Below are 20,841 nucleotides of genomic sequence, written 5' to 3'. Positions count from 1 at the left end.
TTATAAAAGCAGCAATCTTGGAAATATAACATTTGTTTATAATGACATAATTATTATTTATCATTAGTATGTAATAAGCAATAATACAGTATCTTTATTACATTATGAAAACGGCACCACTCTTCCAAGATCTCACTTTTGTAGCTTGTATCACTTTGAATAAGCCTGTTATAAGACAAGGCTCCTATGTTTCATCAAGGAGTATCAGATGTGAAACAGCATGAAGGTATTAAAGAAGCCAACTCGAAGAGTTCCTCCTACACAAGCATTCAGGTCTTGAGCAGTCCAGGCAAACAACGCAAGTTACAACAAAGCTTAAACTTGTTCTTCATAATTTTGAAAACAATACTAGCTGCCTATTTTAAAAACAGCAAAAACTATCCATCTCCCTTTCCAATTCTTATAAGGAGTCTTGAAGTTTAAATCTCCTCAGTGTGATAGATATGTTTGCTTTGATCTGCTTAGCTCTTGGAAGTCCAGGGGCTCCAGGCTGCTGGCCCCGTGCTGCTCGGGGTTCCTAGGGACAGCTCTGTCCGCCATTAGGGAATTTTTCCCCCCCAAGAACCCCGTAACATTTTGCAAACCCCCAGGGGTTCACGAACCCGTTTGGGAACCACTGGTCTAGATAATATTTAGTCCTGCCATGAGTGCAGGGGACTGGACTAGATGACCTCTCGAGGTCCCTTCCAGTCCTATAATTTGAGAAATGTTGCAAGGTTTGGCTTGAAACCAATTTAGAAAAGCTGTTACAAGTACCTTCTATAGCTATGAGAAGCACGTAAAGGCAGATTCAAAGGAATTAGGTGCTAAGGCTGAGTTCCTGTCAGAGTTCTACAGAGAAGTTTCCTGACAGCTATTTTCTACATTGCATTGATGGATAACAGAAGATTTTTGCTTGAGTTTGCCTTATAGCAAGTGAATTATGAAACTGGGAAACTCAATAGACTAGGTACATGTAAATGAGTTACTCATGACAAAAAGATAATTTACCTTTTCCGTAACTGGTGTTCTTCGAGATGTGTTGCTCATATCTGTTCAACTTAGGTGTGTGCACTGGTGCTGGAAGTTTTTCATTCAGTAGTATCTGTAGGGGACCGGCTCCAATGCCCCCTGGAATGGCACGCACATGTCACTGTTTTTAGGGTGCCGCCGGTTCCCCCCACCCTCAGTTCCTTCTTGCCAGAAACTCCGACAGCGAGGAAGGAGGGCGGGCTGTGGAATGGACATGAGCAACACATCTCGAACACCAGTTACAGAAAAAGTAACTGCCTTTTCTTCTTCGCGTGCTTGCTCATGTCCATTCAACTTAGGTGACTCCCAAGCAATACCCTTAGAGGTGGGTAGGAGTTCACAGACGTGTAGATTACACCACAGCTCTGCCGAACCCAGTATCATCCCTGGTCTGCTGAGTGATGGCATAGTGAGCTGTGAACATGTGCACCAAGGACCACATCGCAGCTCGACAGATGTCATAGAATCATAGAATACCAGGGTTGGAAGGGACCTCAGGAGATCTAGTCCAACCCCCTGCTCAAAGCAGGACCAAGCCCCGGACAGATTTTTGTCCCAGATCCCTAAATTGCCCCCTCAAGGATTGAACACTCAATCCTGGGTTTAGCAGGCCACTGAGCTATCCCTCCCCTCCTGAATCAGGAAGTGTGCCAGGAAGACTGCCGAATATGCCTGCACTCTGACGATTGGCAGCGGCAGGACTCCCACCAACGCATAGCAGGTCTGAATGCAAGAGGTGATCCAGTTAAAAATCCTCTGTGAGGACACTAGGAGGCCCTTCATCCTATCAGCTTAGACATGAAAAGCTGAGTCCACTTACGGAAAGGCTTTGTCTGATATAGGTAGAAAGCCAGGGCCCTTCTTACGTCCAAAAGTGTGAAGGCGCCTCTCTTCACTAGTCTCATGGGGCTTAGGGTAGAAGACCAGAAGGAAGATGTCCTGGCTCATGTGGAAGTAGACACCACCTTGGGAAGGAAGGCCAGGTGGAACTGGTGTAGGACCTTGTCCTTACAGAAGACCGTGTACGGCAGTTCTGAGGTCAGCACTCGCAGCTTGGAGACTTGCCTCCCTAACGTCACCGCCACCAGGAAAGCTACCTTCCATGATAGGTGAGTCAGGGAGCACAAGGCCAAAGACTCAAAGGGCAGGCCTGTGAGGCTGGACAGAACCAAGTTGAGATTCTACTGAGGGGCTGGGGACCAAACTTGATGAAGAAGTCTCTCAAGGCCTCTGAGGAACCTGACTGTCATGTCATGGGAGAACACCGTCTGCCCCTGGATTGGTGGATGAAAGGCAGAAATGGCTGCCAGATGCACCCAGATAGAGAAGTGTGCCTGGCCCTAGTTCCTCAAATGAAGCAGGTAGTCTAAGATCAACTGCATGGAAGAACGCCAAGGGGAGATGCCCCGTTTGGCCACCCAACAGGAGAACCTCATCTACTTTGCCAGATAAGTCTGTCTAGTTGAGGGCTTTCTACTCTCGAGGAGGCCCGTTCCTCAGGGTTCAGCTACACAACATCAACGCATGAGGTGGAGGGACGCGAGGTTGGGGTTCAAGAGTCGACCATGATCCTGTGACAGCAGATCCGGTCAGAAGGCAGGGGCCATGGAGGAAAAACTAACAAGCTCGATAGCATCCTGAATCAAGGCTGGAGAAGCTGTGCTGCGGCGATCATGACAACCTGAGCCTGGTCTCTCTTGATTTTCACTAGGACCTTGCTGATGAGCAGAATTGGAGGGCATGCATACATCAGGCTTCCTGATCCACGGCAAGAGTAAGGCGTCAGAGAGGGAGCCCTTGTCCTTGCCGACCCCATCTGGAGCAAAACCTGTGGCACCACCTGTTCTGCCTGGTGGTGAACAAATCCACTTGGGGAGTTCTCCACTTCTGGAAGGTTGTGCCAGCTACCTCTGGATGGAGCACCCACTCGTGGTGAGAGGAAAAGTCCCTGCTTAGCTGATCTGCTAGTGTGTTCTTGGCACCTAGAAGGGGACATGCTTCTAGGTGGATTACGTGGCCGATGCAGAAGTCCCAGAGATAGAGTGCCTCTAGACAGAGGGCCGAGGATCGCGCTCCCCCTTGTCTGTTGATATAGAACATTGAGGCTGTATTGTCCGTCAGGACTCTGACCACTCTGCCCGAAAGGTGAGGAAGAAAGACAGTGCAGACTTTGCGTGCTGCCCTGAGCTCTTTGATGTTTATGTGTAGCATTGTTTCCTCGGGGGACGACTAGCTTGGGTCTGGAGGGTGCTGAGGTGCGCCCCCTCAGCCGAGGTCAGGGGTGTCCAAAACCAAGTTGACTGAGTGCGGAGTGCTGACAAAGGGAATTCCTTCCAGGACTTTCCGGGGTCAGTCCGCCATCGCAGTGAGGCAAATATCATCGCAGGGATAGTAATGACCTTTTCCAGATGGTCCCTGGACTAGGAGTAGATCGTCACCAGCCAATACTGCAGGGGTCACATCTGGAGCCTGGCGTGGTGCACCACATATGTGCACGCTGCCATGTGACCTAGAGGCACAGGAACACCCTGGGCATGGTCAAAGGAAACGTGGGGACGTCCACGATGAGGTCCGTCAGTGCCCTAAATCTCTCCTAAATCTAAATGGCAGGAACGCCCTGGCACAGGTCGAGTCGAGCACCGCTCTGATTAACTCTATCCTCTGTACCAGAACTAACATGGATTTTTTGCTGTTTAATCAACAGGCCACTTGCGATGGCAAGTGGTTAACAGCATTGCGACATCCCTTTGGACCTGGAGCTGCCCTTGACTAGCCAGTTGTCGAGGTCTGGGTAGATCTGGACACCCCGACACCTGAGGTAAGCAGCCACCACCGACATGCACTTGGTAAATACCCGTGGTGCTGTTGCTAGGCCAAACGGGAGGACCACAAGCTGATAGTGGTTGGGACCTACCGTAAACCAGTGTCTGGAAGTGTCTGGTTCCCTCAAAGATGGCAATGTGAAAGTACACATCTTTCAGATCGAGGGCGGTGTACGAGTCTCTCGGATCCAAGGAGGGGATAAGAGAGGCCATGCGGAACTTCACCTTTGCTAGGAAGCAGTTCAAGTCTCGCAGGTCCAGGATACGTTGCAGACCCCGGTGGCCTTTGGGATTTAAAAGTAGCGGGAATAGAACCCCTTGTTCCTGGTACTCTGGAGGAACAACCTCCACCACACCTAGCTGCAGTAACCCCAATGCCTCCTGCGCAAGGAAACTCTTGTGAGAAGGGTCCCTGAAGAGGGACGGGGAGGAGGATTGGAAGGAGTAAAAAGTAACTGAAGGGTATAACCCCGCGCCACCGTACTGAAGGAGCCATCCGATGTTATAGGTGCCCATGCAAGGAGGAAAGGAGAAAGGCAGCTGGCAAAAATAGGGGAGGGAGGATCCTGGGAACAGTCCGGTAGATCGCCCTCAGGCGTACCCTCAAAATAAGCGCTTGCCTGCCTGCTTATTGCAGGCCAAGCTCAACTGAGAGGCCTGCAAAGGCGGGCAAGGATGGGAACGCACAGGCCTAGAGTTTTAAGGGTCGTGCGGGAGTCCTTTAGGCGATGGAGCTTACTGTCAGTCTGTTCCGCAAACAGGGCTTGCCCATCAAAGGGAAGGTCTTGCATCAACCGCTGAGCCTCCGTGGACAAGCCAGAGAGGAGCAGCCAGGATGCCCGGTGCGTGGCAATGGCCAAGGCCATGGTAAGGGCGGCAGTGTCCGCCGCATCAGACGCTGCTTGGAGAGTCGCCCTGGCCGCAGTCGTGCCCTCCTCCATAATTGCCTGGAACCCCTTCCTAGAAGCTTCAGGAAGAGAGCCCTCGAACTTGGCCATGTCTGCCACATGTTAAAATCATAGCGTCCCAGGAGGGCTTGATGGTTGGCCACCCTCAACTTGAGACTAGAGAACAAATAAACCTTACACCCAAACAAGTCTAGTCTCTTGGAGTCTTTGTTCTTAGGAGCCCAGCGACCTACGTCTCGCACTTGATGAGCAGTACTGGGATGAGGAGTGGGACCAGGAGTCAGGACAGGCCCAGTGCCAGGAAGCACCCACACGTGGAGATCCCTCAAACAGGGGGTTGTGAGGTTATTATGTGGGGGGTCGCGAGCTGTCAGCCTCCACCCTAAACTCTGCTTTGCCTCCAGCATTTATAATGATGTTAAATATATAAAGAAGTGTTTTTAATTTATAAGGGGGGGGCACACTCAGAGGCTTCCTGTGTGAAAGGGGTCACCAGTACAAAAGTTTGAGAATCACTGTCCTAGAGGATCTGTGAGGGTCCGAGGAACGGTAACGTCACTCCCTCGACGGGTCCCTGGAGCAGTACCGCGGTCTCGGAGATACCAGGTGCCAGGACCGGTACTCCTGCCGGGAGCCGCGTGCCTCCAAAGGTCTGCACCTGGTAGCCGCTGAGCTGCGCCTCAAGCCTCTCTGCCTGTGCCCAAGATCTGGGGACCAAATGGGGCTGCACTGCACTGCCTTTCGCGATCACATGCGTGGCAGCTACAGGAGGGCGAGTGCTGGCGGGACATTCCCCACGATGGGGAATGGTGCCACTGAGGTGGGGACCGAAGCAGTCTGAACGCAGGTTTACCCTGTGACCGGGGAACCATAGGAGCCGGTGTGGGTGGCACATGATCTCCTGCGCCGCCTGCAGAGCCTCTGGCATGGACGGTACCCAGAGCTGATGGAGACCTCTGCCACTATCTGGGGTAGCCAGCAGGGAGCGGGTTAGTCTACATTGCTACACTGGATCTTGGACCAGAGATCCCAACGGGGGTGAAGAGTTGCCCGACATGGGACCTTGCTCGCACCCAGTCTTATCCTTTCCCTTGCAGGAATTTGGAGACCAGCCTCGCACCGTCTTCTTGGGTTTCTTGGTTGGAGCCATGGATGGGGACTGTGGGGCACTGTATACCAAGGTCACAGTGCCCAGCACCGAGTCAGAGTCTTGCTCCAGTGCCGGGGTGAGGGCAGACTCCATAAGGAGAGCTCTTATAGGAATATCACGCTCCTTCTTAGTCCTTGGCTTGAGGGACTTGCAAATTTTGCACTTTTCACTAATGTGCCCTTCGCCCAAGCAACACAGACTACTGCTATGTGGATCATTAATGGGCATGGGCCTCTTGCTGTGATCACAGGGCTTAAAGCCTGGGAACTGGGGCATGCCCCGTCCTGAGGCAAAGTCCCATTCAGGACTTACAGCTACCCCTAGAAGTCTCTAACTATAGCTAAGAGATTTATAAACACTAACAGAAAACTATACACACTATAATACAAGAAATAGCTACACCTCTACCCCGATATAACGCTGTCCTCGGGAGCCAAAAAAGTCTTACCGCATTATAAGTGAAACCACGTTATATCGAACTTGCTTTGATCCACTGGAGTGTGAAGCCCTGCCCCGCCCCCCCGGAGCGCTGTTTTACCGCATTATATCCGAATTCGTGTTATATCGGGTCACGTTATATCGGGGTAGAGGTGTAGTTCATACGAATGAGCAGCAACAGTTCCAGCACAGTCACTGATGGCAAGAAGGAACTGAGGGTAGGGGGAAACCGGCAGCGCCCTATATATTGCGGCATGTGCATGCCACTCCAGGGGATGCTCCCGGAGCCGGTCCCCTACGGATACTGTGAGGGAAAAACTTCTAGCACCAGTCCAGGTGGCAAGCACACATACCTCAGTTGAATGGACATGAGCAAGGACTTGAAGTAAAAATGAAAGGTTCAAGATTGTCTGCACCATCTTATTAAGAAAGACCTCTTGTTAATAAGAAAATAAGAGACGTAAGGGAATCAGGATGAATCTACTGTAGATACCTGGTTTTTAGAGATTAAATGCAAGGTTACCAAAGCAACAAAATACACTACTGGAACTAAAATTTGCTCTCTCCTGCCAGGCAAAAAAAAAAAAATACAGTCCAAATTGTGGTCTGTGAATTCTCTTTCACTGCTGGCACATGATGTATTTTTAAACACCAGACTATAGGTGTCACACATAAGCTGACTTTATTTGGCCACATTTTGTTTATCTTGCACTTCAACTTGCTTTTGGGCCAATGTAAGATGATTTTATGTAATCATATATACGTTTCCAGATCCACATAAATTTACAGGCCAAAGTTTCTCTACAAGATGGATTATCCTATACGGTTGCCGAAATGGCAGTGCTTTATCCAGGTAAATTGTGTATATTCCTATGTAGAGTTAAATGCCCCTTTTTTAAAAAACACACACATACACAAACAGTATTGTATATATGAGATCACAGGTAAGATTTTCAAAAGGGCTCAGAGATGGCCTAATTCTGTTCCCATTGAAATCTCATCCCAAATATCTGACAATCCAGTAAATAAAGAGATTCAGGACAGTCTTTATTATAAGTTGCTTTTGTTCTTTATTGCTAATTTTTATTTGAAAGCTACTTCAAATTATTGGTTTGCAATATTATCTAAAGTTTCAAGAGAAAAAAACAACTTGCATTTAATATTACTGAAATATATTTACTATACACAAACAATAAAAGCAGCCACCACTTCATTAATCACTACCCTACAATCTTCTCTCAAATTCACAAAACATACAGACTTAACTCTGACCTTATTGAATAAGTGGATTTATAATGATTTACAGTGTAATAAGAGGCACGGAACTGTTTAGGCAATAGAGTAAACACAAAGTCTGGAGGTGCTGAACTAAGTTTATTGAAGTAAGTAAAGTGTAAAATGCTAGAGTAGAGACAAACTCCAAACATTCATTGTGTATCCTTCTTTCAAGAGAAATAGTATGCAGAACTACATTTAAATTGTTAAGTTTGGAGAGGATATTACTGTATTCAGGCTGTAGGAGAAGAAACAAATGTTTGTTGTAAAGGAATGTGACTGTGTTTGTGGCTGCAGATTTAAAAGAGTGTAAGTTGCAAAATAAGTGGGGCCCTACCAAATTCAAGTCCCATTTTGGTCAATTTCACCGTCACAGGATTTTAAAAATTGTAAATTTCACGATTTCAGATACACTGACATTTCAGATTTAAGTAACTGTGGAGGTCTCAACCCAAAAGGGGGCCATGGAGGGGTTGCAATACTGCTACCCTTACTTCTGCGCTGTTTCTGGCACTGCCTTCAGAGCTAGGCAGCTGGAGAGCAGCAGCTGCTGGCTGGACACCCACCGCTGAAGGCAGCACCGCTGTCAGCAGCAGCACAGAAGTGAGGGTGGCATGGTCTGGATGGGGGCCCTCACTTTTGGTGGGGGCAGAGCCAGCTTCATGGGTGGGCAATGTGGGTGACCGCCCAGGGCGCTGTGGTTGGGAAGGGGGGCTCTGTGGTCAACCCCAGACACAGCCAGCCCAAGGTCCATTAACTCTCGAGTGTCAGGGCACTGGGCCTGCAGCCAGGGAAGGCCAACGTTGGGGGCACCATGGCCGAGGGCTCCTACAACTTGTCCTGGCCAAGCTGGTGAGGGACAGGACTTCTTCTTCCCCTACAGGGACCACTCCCAGGACTGGGTCAGACCCACCTCCAGGAACCTCCCCCTACTGCAGGAAGTTCTGCGGCTGCTAGCTAGGAACTCAATTCTAAAGGTAGCACCACTGCCAGCAGCAATGCAGAAATAAGGGTGTCATGGCAGGGTATTGCCATCTTTACTTCTGCGTTGCTGCTGGCTGCTTTCAGAGTGGGGCGGGCGGCCAGCCAGCATCTGCCGTTCTCCAGCTGCCCAGCTCTGAAGGCACTGCAGAAGTAAAGGTAGCAATACCTACTCCTGTGGGAATTCGCTGCCAAAATAAAATATGCAGAATTTTAATTTTTTGTCAAAACAACAGTATAATCGCTCCAGTTTCAATTATTTGGGTAATTTTTTTTCAAGATGCTTGTCAACAATACACACAATGAAAGATTCCTCCCAGGGGTAGAGAGTTAAAGAAACCTCTACAACAATCCAGTTCGGGGGTGCTGGATGGGGCCCCCAGACACCTGAAGTCCCCTCCCCCACAGCCCAGCTGTGGGGACACTCGCACCCTCCTACCCTCAGAGCTCAGCCGCAGGGCAGCCACCAGCACCCCCAGAGCCTTTACTCCCTTCAGCTTCTTTACTATCCCACCGGGTAGTGTGGTGTGACCCTGCCCTCTCTCACCCTTTGCCAGAGCTGGGTTTCCCAGGCACTCTCCCATCCCCTTGAGATGGAGGCTGAAGCAGCCAGAGCATGCAGAGCCTCTATCCCCGCCAAGCTGGGTACTCCCCTCACTGCAAGCTGGGCTCTGCAGAGTCCAGTGGCCCACAGTAGTGGCTGCAGGGGAAACAGTCTAATTCCCATAACCTTTGAGTATCTATAAAGTCAAGCAAGCTTGTAAAAATGAATCAGAGTGCTGTTCAAACCATGACTTTCATATAATTTTTACTATTTATGCCTAAAGGGTTTACCAAATGACAATATTCAGTAATATTAAGACGTGGGAAAGAGTACTAACTGGCTACTTTACAGTGTTAATACTGCTTCTATAAAAAGAACAGAAATTGAATTAAGCAGAAGTAAACTGCAATAAAACCAAAAAAAATTATCCCTTTGATTTTTTCACCCAAGTCACCACCTTCACTTTAGAACATAGACCCCAGGAGGATTTCAACCCCCTACTTTCTCCTCCTCAAAACACCATTCTTCCGTAAGGCCCATCAGTGTTAATACACCACTGTGTCTTGGAGTAGGATTCAAGAAAACAACAACATTTAAACTGAGCCATTATGCTTTGCAACCACTATGTCTGGTCTACAATAAACTATTTTGTAGTTTTGTCTTCTTAGATTGCAAGCTCATTGGGGCAAGAATTAAAACTTTACTCTATATCCTGCATAGCACTACTTATGCTATCAGTGATCATATTAGAAGAAATCTATAACAAAGATCTCTATACTCATTTATTTTCCAGTACTAGAAAAACTATTTGAAAAGTATTAGAAATATGTACCTATCCATTATAGATAGCAACAGGTTTGCAAGTTTTAAGAAATTAATACTTGGCCAACAATTTCATTATCCCTTTTAGTTTTTAGTACCACATCAGCAGCAGAGCTGAGCTGTAACAAACCGGGACTGTGCAAAATATACAGAAATGCAGAGATACACCACATTTATTGTCCGATTATTTTACATTGATTATGATCTGGCTATATCAGCAACCTCGAAACTAGAATTTCAAAGCGATAAAAAAAGGTGTTTATACAGTTTGACTTCCAAAAACAAATAAAAAGGGATCATCTTAAAATTAAGATTTTTGGCTTTTTAAGTATGTATACTCCAAGTCTGATGCTGAACATATTAGATATAACTTTAATATGTCTTATAACAGAAACAAGAGTCCAGAGACAGGCAATAAAATTGATTAAAGAAACAGAAAGTCATGCATATAAAAGGTTCCAACTGTTTATAGGAGACAAATGAAAGAATATGATAGAAGCATATAAAATAATAGTAGAAAGAGGTTAAAGACTTTTCTCCTCATCTAAAAAAGTTGACTTTTAATGAAATTCAAAAGCAAACTTACAACCACAAAAATTTAAATAGTGGGCCAGTTAGAGAAAAAAAAAACCTGTGCAACTCACCAATACCTCATCGAGGCCCTGAACTCAGTAAAGTTTTTAAAAAAGGATTAGAATATTTTTAGGGACAATTAGAGCACACACATTTACTTTAAAATAGGATAAAAAATAAGATGTAAACCCATCATAGCATAAACCAGCTCTAACTGATAAAGATCCTCAATGGGCAGCTTAAATCATAATTGTTCACTCTGGGGAGACAGGATACTGGACGACATAGTCTGATCAGGAATGGCAATTCCTACGTTCCTAATTGTTCTATCACAGATGTCACATGGAAGGAGTTAGATTCCAATTACTTGTACATTTCAAGTGGTCTTAATTCTAAACTAAAAATCACACACACTGAAGCGCTCTTTAGAAGAAAGTGATTAAAGAAAAAAGCCAGCACTGAACTGACATTAATCTTTTACAATAATTTAGGACAGTTTTTGTTAGTTGGAAAAAATAAGATTTAGAGTTACCTTGGAGGTTTATGGTACTGGCATAGGAAGTCGAACCTATCATCTGGCACAGGTACCCGACTCTCATTTGGATCAATAGTGCAGAAAGGGAAGTTTTCTGCTGCTGCTTGACTTTTTGTTAACACATTGAAGAATGTGGATTTCCTAAAAACAAAATGAAGACCCTCTTAATCCAGTTTCATTTAGAGATATTAAGAGCAAGATAAAAATTTCTCTCATTCTATTCTGAGATCCAAAATACAAAGACCGGATCCCACAAAATAATTAATATTATGAACAAAGATCATACCACCGTGAATTAGTACAGACCACAAGAGGAGTTAAAAATTAAACATTATCAACTGTCCCTCTTCTAGTACAAGATGCTTTCAAAAGGTACAAAGGGGAAAATGGAAACCCAACCCCCATTTGGGTCTTTAAAAATTTCTCACTAAATGTTATCAAAACAAAAGAAAGGTACAGTAAACCAAAAGCAGAACACTAAAATGTTGTGTTCTCCTCATGGCAAAAACTACACTTATTCCTACAATGCAAAAGAAGATAAAATGGCCAGGCATGAAACAACTATTTTCTTATCCAACTGAAGTAATTCCACACTGACAAATGAGTTTGAAACTCTTTCCCGGTTTCTACAAACTCTTGTTCTTTAAATACTTAGGGCATTATTTAGATCCATACCATCTATACTACTTGTGCTGAGCAGAACATTTAGACTTAAATAGGCAAGAGAAAAGAGATGAGAGGAAAATCTAAAGAGAAGTCTGAAAAGGACATATTAAACAATTCTGAAAAATTCTGTATTGATACTGTATTCTTCTAGTTAAAAGAGACAGAACTATCTTAAACTTTCCTTACCATGTGAGCTAGCCACCAATAGTAGAGCATTTTCACTCAGACCATGTTACAGACTTCTTATATCGCTCAGTCTGCCATTTATTTTTAACTTTACCTGACTCCTCAGTCCTCTCTGAATGCTTAATACATAAGTCTATTGAAGAGAACACAAAGGCTCCCATTACATTCAATATTCTTTGGATCAGATCCTGAGTTATAAGTCTACTATTCTATTTTTTCCTGTGTTGCTATTATTGCCCTTTTAATTTCAGACAGACTCTTGGTGGCTTATAGAAAGCTATGAAAAATCCCATTATTAAAATCAGAATTTTGAAAGTTGAATTAGTTGAAATATACACTACAACAATCAGTTAACTTATTTTGTTGTTACATGCATCGTACCTAAAATCATTTGTCTCAGAGATGTCATCCACTTAAAAATTACATTTTCATCTGAGAATTATGAACCTACTAGTGTGACAAAACTCCAGTTTTTTTACTTGGTTATCTGACAATACTCATTTCTGGTACACACTTTCACCAGGTTCTGCAAAAGGGTGTGAACAAGCAGGTGTGAGCAGAGAAAGCAATGGAAAGCACAAGGAGGGTACAGAAATATAGGCCCACATTAGAAGATTTGGGTAAACAGTGGCTTTAAATCGAGTTGAATATTAGCATAAGCAATAAGACCAAAGTACATGATCAAAAAGAGTGAGATCATGAGAAAAAGTTGTATTTTGAAGGGTCACTTCAACACAACCAGTGTTCATATTTAATGTTTGTGCTGAAGTAATAGAAATAAAACACTTAATTGGATACTGGGTGCAATAAGTAATTGGTTCTAAGTTTGTTTTATGTATTATTTTAAAAATGGCTTCATCTGGCATTAGCGAAATTGTTGGTTAAAGAGTATAAAAAAAAAAGTAAACTCTTCAAGGGATGGTAACATCTGCCTGACCAAGCTGGAGATGATCAATATGGCTAAGCATCCCTGGGTTTAACCTGTTTGTAAATATCTTGATCAAATGCTTATAAATGTTTTGTTGCTATTTGGATATAGTAAATTGCTTATTATTTAGGCTTATTAGGCATGTTTAGATCAATTTTATAAATATCATCTAGCCTTTAGATTTAATAAAGGAATTTATGGTTAAGTTAGCATCGTGGTAATACCCTGTATAAATAATAATTCCAACAGAGTATTTTTGCTGCTGTCCTCAGAAAGTTTTTTAAAGGAACTTCTGGGCTAACAGGAAAGCAGCATATCCTTTTTCTTAACTTACACAACTTAAATGGTACTCTTATCAGAATGTACTGTCAATTAAAAAAAATTGATTAACAGTGTCTGTTGTAGTTTATTTTCATATTTGCATAAAGTATTTAAAAAAAACAGTGAAAAAGAAAACACTGCAATCATTTAACTAAAAGTTTTATTCCTGTGAGGAGGAAGGGTTTTTTTGTTTTGTTTTGTTTTTTAAAGTAAAGTACAACTACCAATCTTGTCACCTATTGAGATCTGGGAGTATCCAGAGGTCCCACCCCTAGTCTAAGGGAGGGAACAACTGAACCCGGGGCTCAAATAATTCCAGGGGACAACTAATACTGGTCAGAGGGCAATCGTCAGTAATGAGAGTCACTGTCTATCTTTGGACACAGCAGCATGTAGGATCCCTCATTGGATCCAGGCATGATGGCTTGCTGCACACTGACCCTGACCCGTTGAAAAACGGTTCAGAAGGTCCATGAGCAGCATGGCAAATCAAAGCTGAGTAAACGCACGGTCAGGTCATTATAAGACACTGGTTTCTGACGTCCACTGCAGACCATTATTCACACCACATTGACGTCACAGAGAAATCTGGGCAGGAGAAGTTGCCTATAACGGATGTCTCGACAAGAAGCAGATTCTTGGGTGGTCAAAGGGGTCTGTGTATAATGGCAAGCTCAGGTCTGCCCTGATGTTCTCAACCATTCTGTCTGTAGCATCCTCATGGCAGACATGCAGAAGAGTGATGTTTAACATGGGGAGCCACAGCACTGATGCGGGTCAAATCGTGCCAGCTACGATACGCATGATGGAATACAGATGAACATTAACCAACTTGATGCGAGACAAATGGAGTCAGATTAGAGCACAACATTCTGCTACAGAGTAACAGAGGCCTAAACTGAACCATCGGCGAGTTTGAACCCCATTCGCTGGCCTATTTACTTATGTTGTTATGCAACCTCACCTTAGCATCAGTTTTCCAAATGCAGCATAATCACCAATGACTATTAATAATCTACCAAAAACTTCATGCATTTCAGTTATTCCGACATCTTCAATTAAAGAGAAGTCTTACATTTAACCTCTTTGATAGAAGTTTTGAGCTCTACAGATGAAAAGAGCTATTATCACACTTCCTATCAAATTTCTCTCACACAAACAATGTAGCATTAAACTTTTATATAAACTCATTTCATTCACAGATCTCAGCAAACTTTACCAAGGAAGGAAAATATAAAGTTATTCTTAGTGCTTATGACTGTGGGGCATCCTCAACCCATCCCTGTCTACAGTCTTCCCTCTTAAACTTACCCATTACTAGTAGTAGTACACACAGCCCACAGAAGCATGAAAGTTAGGAATGGTAACAACAGATTACTAGCATTATCTCCCTGGCAAAAAAAGGATTGTTTCTTTCAGTATATTCTCTCTCCACTATCTTTTTTTTTCAGCCCTTTATATACTGTTCTAGAATAACAGTATAGTATTTTTCATGTTCTCAACTAAAAAAAAAAAAAAAAAAATTAGATTCTTTCATTTTAGATGTTTCCACAAAAAATAACCAATTGTCAAATGAGAGCGACTTTCAAAAATGTTCTGATTTAAGCCAACACCCCCAAACATAGCTTCTTTTTTTAAATGATCAAAATTCACTACCTGTTTCACAAATGAATTGGCGTCAATTCCTCAAACACTTTATACAGATTTAGTTATTCACCTGCTTTTTATTTGAAGAGGATAGGCTTCAATGTGCATATTAGCATATATGACTAGAATGCATTTTAGACCTCTGATTGTTGTTTCTTCACAAACAAATAATAAAATTGACAAGCCAGATCATGACTGGGTAGCATTCATGAGACATCTGATTCAAACAAATTCAACAACCAATGGCGCCTAATCAGATCGTTTCATCTAACTAATAAATACATAAATAAAATAAAGCTTAGAGTTTTGTTCCATGCTGTATGTATTCAGCACTTAACTGATAAAATGCATACTAAACACAACGACCTACAGTCTGGAGCATGGATAAGCAAAGCTTCTCCTCTCAGTTACCTACCCAACATTTGGCAGCCCAACAATGCCGATTTTCAGGGACGTCCCAAACCTTCCAATGATTGGATGGGGCTTAACCCCATCATCACCTCCCTTTTTGGGGGGCATCTGAAATGACAACATAGAAAACGCTTAATGTTTGGAGCCCGGGTCCCCACCCTCCCGGTTCCTTTTGAGTCCCTCAAAGCCTACAACAGGCAGCCTACGAACGCCCCACACACGTTTCCCTTCCCAGAGAGATTACAGGTACCTTTCTGGGAGCCATAATAGCAAGGCACCACAGGCAGAAGCAGCAGCCGGCGACCGCGCACAGAGCAGCGCATGGCCCCCTCACGCAGCACAGAGACCGCGCGTGGCTCAGTAGGTGGATCGGGCTGCTGCAGCTTCTGCAAATCCCCTGCAAAGGCTGAGCTAAAAATAACCGGCTCAGAGCCCAAGAGGGGAGCGAAATTTAACACACACCCCCCGGCCTGCCCGAGGCAGCTGCCGCCCCCTGCTCCGCTTCCCAGCCTGACGCGTGCGGATGTGAGGGGCATGGCGCAGCGGCGCGGACTGCCGGGCGGGCACTCGGCCAGCTGGGCACCGACTCGTGCGCCTGGGCATGGCGAGGCCGAAGCGCCCCACCCGAGAGCCGGGCGCCGCTCCCTTGCCTCTGCCCGGGGAGGCTGCCGGACAGGCCCGGCCTGCCCCCGAAGACGCGCTGCTGCCCCTTGCCCCGGCCCACTCCGGGGCAGCTGACAGAGGGGTGCAGCGCTGCACGAGGCCTGCTCCGCGGCCCCTGGTTCCTGTCGGGCCGCAAAGAGACCGGCGCGGCAGTGACAGCACCCAGCCCCCCCGCGGCAGATGCCCCCCGGGCGGGCGTGGAGCGGGCGGGTTCACCTTGCTGAGACGAGGGGGGTTATGATTACACTGTCCCCGCCGGCCTCAACCACGAGAGCGCGAACACCACGGCCACGCACGCTCGCACCCCAGCAGCAGGCGGAACAGGCGGGGCCCACGCTGCCTCCCATTGGGCGGGGACGCCCAGAGAGGAAAGGTCACGCCGAAGGAGGGGGAGCCTCGTGCTCGCACGGGCGTTGGGGGAGGCTCTAGCGGCGGTTGAGGGAGTGGGGAGTCACGCGCTGGCTCGCCCTCGCCCTCGCCCTCGCCCTCCTCCAGCCTGTGTGTGTGGCGCGCGCGCACACGGTACGGCTCTCCCCCTGGCGTCCCGCCCTGCAGCCCGCTGGGCCTGTCACAAATCCGGCAGGAGCGACTCTCCCCCGCCCCTCTCTAACGTTAATTATTAAGCGTTTCTATAGCCCTGGGCGGGGCCCTTCCCCTCAGCCCGCCAGCCGAGCTGTCACGGCAATAAGGAACTACTTCCGTATGGTGACGGCAGCTGGCCTCGGAGAGCGATCACCGAGGGAAGGGGAAATTACTCCAGATGTACAATGTCGCAGAGATCAGGCTCCTCGGGTTCTTTGTGTTCAAAATTAGTGCTTGGTAAACTGGCTGTCACCCTCACCGGCCGCAACAAACTCTTGCTGCTGCTTTCATGCCAGGGTGGTCCCGCGGCTCTGCCGTGCGGGGGTGCAAGGGGGGGGGTGTTGCCAAATCAGACCGTAGAAACCAGGTCCTGGCTATTCTGCAGCTCCCATGGCATTGTTCTTAAACAAACAGCCTTGAATCCTTGTATAATATCCCTTTCCTTCCCCAGCCCACCCCTGTCACCCAACATTAGCATAGTGCTGCTTGCCACACTTCTATGCTATGCAATTGAATGGTATTGTTCCTATGTAATTGGTAAAATGCTTTAGGATCCTTGGGGATGAAAGACACTGTACATATGCTATAAAACACTGGATTATGGGTACTATGTAAATAAATAGTATTAAATATTTTTACTCTCACTCACTCCTCATTTCTACTTGGGATGGTTGTGGTTCAGTACACATTTTCACTCACTGGACTTGACTTCCTGTTCAGATGCCCTGGTACAGTTGTTTTATAGTCTCTTTTCAACTCAGAACTCCTTGGCTCAGCTTCTATTTAAGCATTTCTTACAGACAATCACCCAAGCAGTGGGCATGATTTAAAAGTACTACAGAAAGAAGGCTGTATGGTGCTAATGCTGCGCAGAATCCATTTTATAATGCTTGCTGAGTTTCACTTATTAGGAGAAAGACACACTTTTACATGACGTGTGTTTATCAGGGCATGCACTTTACCATAGTTCATTTGTGATGACGGATTTTGTTCTCTGTGTTTTAATGAAATTTAAAATCTCACTTTTTAAAAAATTTCTCCTATACAGACCCCTACTGCTCAAGCATTTTCCACAGAAAATTCCTACTGAAGCCAATTTGTGCTCTCAGATTGTCCCAGCTTCTGGTGATCAGCCTAAACCTTAAGGGTATGTCTACACTGCCATGTAAGAACAGAGTTAGTGGAACTCAAGTCCATGGACCCAGGACTTGAATGTATACACTGCGCATGAACTCTCAGTTTAGAATTTCAGGACTCGGGCCCAATACGCCAATGTCTACACTGCAGTATGCAGATCTGAGTCAAACCAGCATATCCCAGGCTTCCTAGTGCTCTCCCGAGCTATGACCGCTCTGGTTTGTGATGGAGTGTGGGAAAACTGACTGCCCACCCCATGCGTTACAGGAAATTGTCACAGCTCACCAACACTTCTTGTTGAGACATCTTTTAGATCTGCATGCTCCCAGCAACAAGAGCCAACTACATGAAGGAGTCACCATTTCAAGATCTTCTGTTGCTTGCTTGCTTTCACTTCTGTTTCTGCTAACAGATAGAGCATCCATAAGAAGCCGGTGGACATTCTGACAGTGTTTTCTGAGCTATCAAGGGTGCCTACTGGAAAAGGGGGACAACGCGGACATGAAAAAATTGAACTGGCTGACGCTGCTTGTGACTCTTGGTGTAGCCGCTGATGCCCTAGACCAGCACTTCTGGAGCAGGGCCACAAGCACAGACTGGGGGGATTCCATCACCAGGGCTGATTAGCAATGAATCCAGCACTTTCACATGAAGAAAACTACATTTCTGGAGCTTCTGAGCAGCTTGCCCCAAACCTTCAGTGTCAAGACAGACAAATGAGGGCAGCCGTTCTGGTTCAGAAACAGATTGCTATAACCACGTGGAAACTGGCTATCCCAAACTACTACACGTCTGTTGCTAACCATTCAACGTTGGAAAGTCAACCATGGGTAAAGTGGGCGCAGAGATTTTTGAGGCAATCAGGCATGTGAGTTATCCAAAGGTAGTGGGCATAAACAAGATCCCTGAAGTAATTGCTAGTTTTAAGAAAATGGGATTTCCAAAATGCATAGGGGCCATATATGCAAATTATATGGCCATAGTTCACCCTCCCCAAAAAGCATGAGCATGTAAATCGCAATAGGTACCACTCTATTATTATGCAGGCCCTTGTACGTGCCACTGGAAAGGCTTGCCAGGATTTTCCAATGATCAGGAATCTGCATTAATGGACAGGCTGGGACACTATTCCCACTGGATGGCATTGTCATAAATGGAGTAACAGTCCCCATTGTTATCCTGGGGGACCCCACATACCCCCTTTTGCCTTGGCTTATGAAACTATATCCTGATCTCAGACAGCCTTTTAAAAATGTTTAATTACATCTCAGCAGGTTCAGAATAGTGATTGAATGTGCATTTGGCAGACTTTAATCTGGCTGGTGCTATTTATAGAAACATTTGGATTCCAGTGTCATCAAGACTGTTCGAATTATTGTGGCTTACCGTGCTCTACACAATCTTTGTGAAGCCAAAGGTAAGCCATTTGCTCCTGAATGAAACTGTGACAGTAATGGATTGCTGAATCAACACACTCAACTATAAAGTGCAGCTATCACAGCTGGGGCAGGACAGAGCCATCACGTCCATAAAATTGACTAAAAAGCAACAGAGGGTCCTGTGGCACCTTTGAGACTAACAGAAGTACTGGGAGCATAAGCTTTCGTGGGTAAGAACCTCACTTCTTCAGATGCAAGTAATGGAAATCTCCAGAAGCAGGTATATATCAGTGTGGAGATAACGAGGTTAGTTCAATCAGGGAGGGTGAGGTGCTCTGCTAGCAGTTGAGGTGTGAACACCAAGGGAGGAGAAACTGTTTCTGTAGTTGGATAGCCATTCACAGTCTACAGCCAAGCACTGAGGTACAATTGCATCTGCTCCAACCCCTCAGACAGAGACCAACACCTACAAGTTCTTCACCAAGCATTCTCAAAACTACGATACCCACACAAGGAAATAAAGAAACAAATCAACAGAGCCAGACGTGTACCCAGAAGCCTCCTGCTACAAGACAGGCCCAGAAGAGAAACCAACAGAACTCCACTGGCCATCACCTACAGTCCTCAGCTTAAACCTCTCCAACACATCATCAGTGATCTACAACCCATCCTGGACAATGATCCCTCACTTTCACAGACCTTGGGAGGCAGGCCAGTCCTCACCCACAGACAACCTGCCAACCTTAAGCATATTCTCACCAGCAACCACGCATCGCACCATAACAACTCTAACTCAGGAACCAACCCATGCAACAAACCTCGATGCCAACTCTGCCCACATATCTACACCAGCAACACCATCACTGGACCTAACCAGATCAGCTACAACATCACCGGCTCATTCACCTGCACGTCCACCAATGTTATATATGCCATCATATGCCAGCAATGCCCCTCTGCTATGTACATTGGCCAAACTGGACAGTCACTACGCAAGAGGATAAATGGACACAAGTCAGATATCAGGAATGGCAATATACAAAAACCTGTAGGAGAACACTTCAACCTCCCTGGCCACACAATAGCAGATGTAAAGGTAGCCATCTTACAGCAAAAAAACTTCAGGACCAGACTCCAAAGAGAAACTGCTGAGCTCCAGTTCATTTGCAAATTTGCAGGATTAAACAAAGACTGTGAATGGCTATCCAACTACAGAAACAGTTTCTCCTCCCTTGGTGTTCACACCTCAACTGCTAGCAGAGCACCTCACCCTCCCTGATTGAACTAACCTCGTTATCTCCACACTGATATATACCTGCTTCTGGAGATTTCCATTACTTGCATCTGAAGAAGTGAGGTTCTGACCCACGAAAGCTTATGCTCCCAGTACTTCTGTTAGTCTCAAAGGTGCCACAGGACCCTCTGTTGCTTTTTACAGATTCAGACTAACACGGCTACCCCTCTGATACATAAAATTGACTGGGGCAACCGCCCCGGGCCCCACACTTTGGGGGCCCTGCACTTCGGGATGCAGGGTCCAAGGCAGCCTGGGAGGTTAGCAGGGGGGCTGGCGTCAGCAGCAGCGAGCGACCTGGCCTCAGCCCACCCCACCTGCTCCTGGTGTCGATCAGGGAAGGAAACCGAAGAGAGGTGGGGTGGGGGTTTGGGTGAAGGGTTGGAGTGGGGGTGGGGGTGGGGGTGGAGCAGGGTTGGGAAGAGGCAAGGCAGGGATTAGGGGAAGAGGTGGAGTCGGGGCAGGGTCTGGGGGGTTATCCCATGCCCTGCACACACCCCTGGAATAGCCGTGGGGCAGGATGTACCTGGGCAACACCAAGCAGGGATGCTCTGTTCTCTCACATTAC

General features: G+C 46.1%; 1 protein-coding gene across 2 annotated transcripts in view; it reads right to left on the bottom strand.

Moving 5' to 3' along the window:
• Positions 1-16,297, bottom strand: part of OLA1 (Obg like ATPase 1) — a 188,692-nt gene extending 172,395 nt beyond the window's left edge. The window contains exons 1-3 of one of the 2 annotated variants that reach the window (XM_054044103.1): positions 16,098-16,188; positions 15,223-15,326; positions 11,057-11,200 (exon numbers count right to left, since the gene is read on the bottom strand). In XM_054044103.1, coding sequence (XP_053900078.1) covers positions 11,057-11,200; positions 15,223-15,326 — 248 coding nt within the window. In that variant the 5' untranslated portion in view covers positions 16,098-16,188. Of the gene's footprint in view, positions 1-11,056; positions 11,201-15,222; positions 15,327-16,097 lie in introns of both variants that reach the window. The other variant, XM_054044102.1, reaches the window with a different exon arrangement.
• Between the last annotated feature and the right edge of the window lie 4,544 nt (positions 16,298-20,841).

This window comes from Malaclemys terrapin, chromosome 11, assembly GCF_027887155.1.
Source record: "Malaclemys terrapin pileata isolate rMalTer1 chromosome 11, rMalTer1.hap1, whole genome shotgun sequence".
Lineage (NCBI taxonomy): Eukaryota > Metazoa > Chordata > Testudines > Emydidae > Malaclemys > Malaclemys terrapin.
This window is presented reverse-complemented; position numbering and strand designations above follow the sequence as displayed.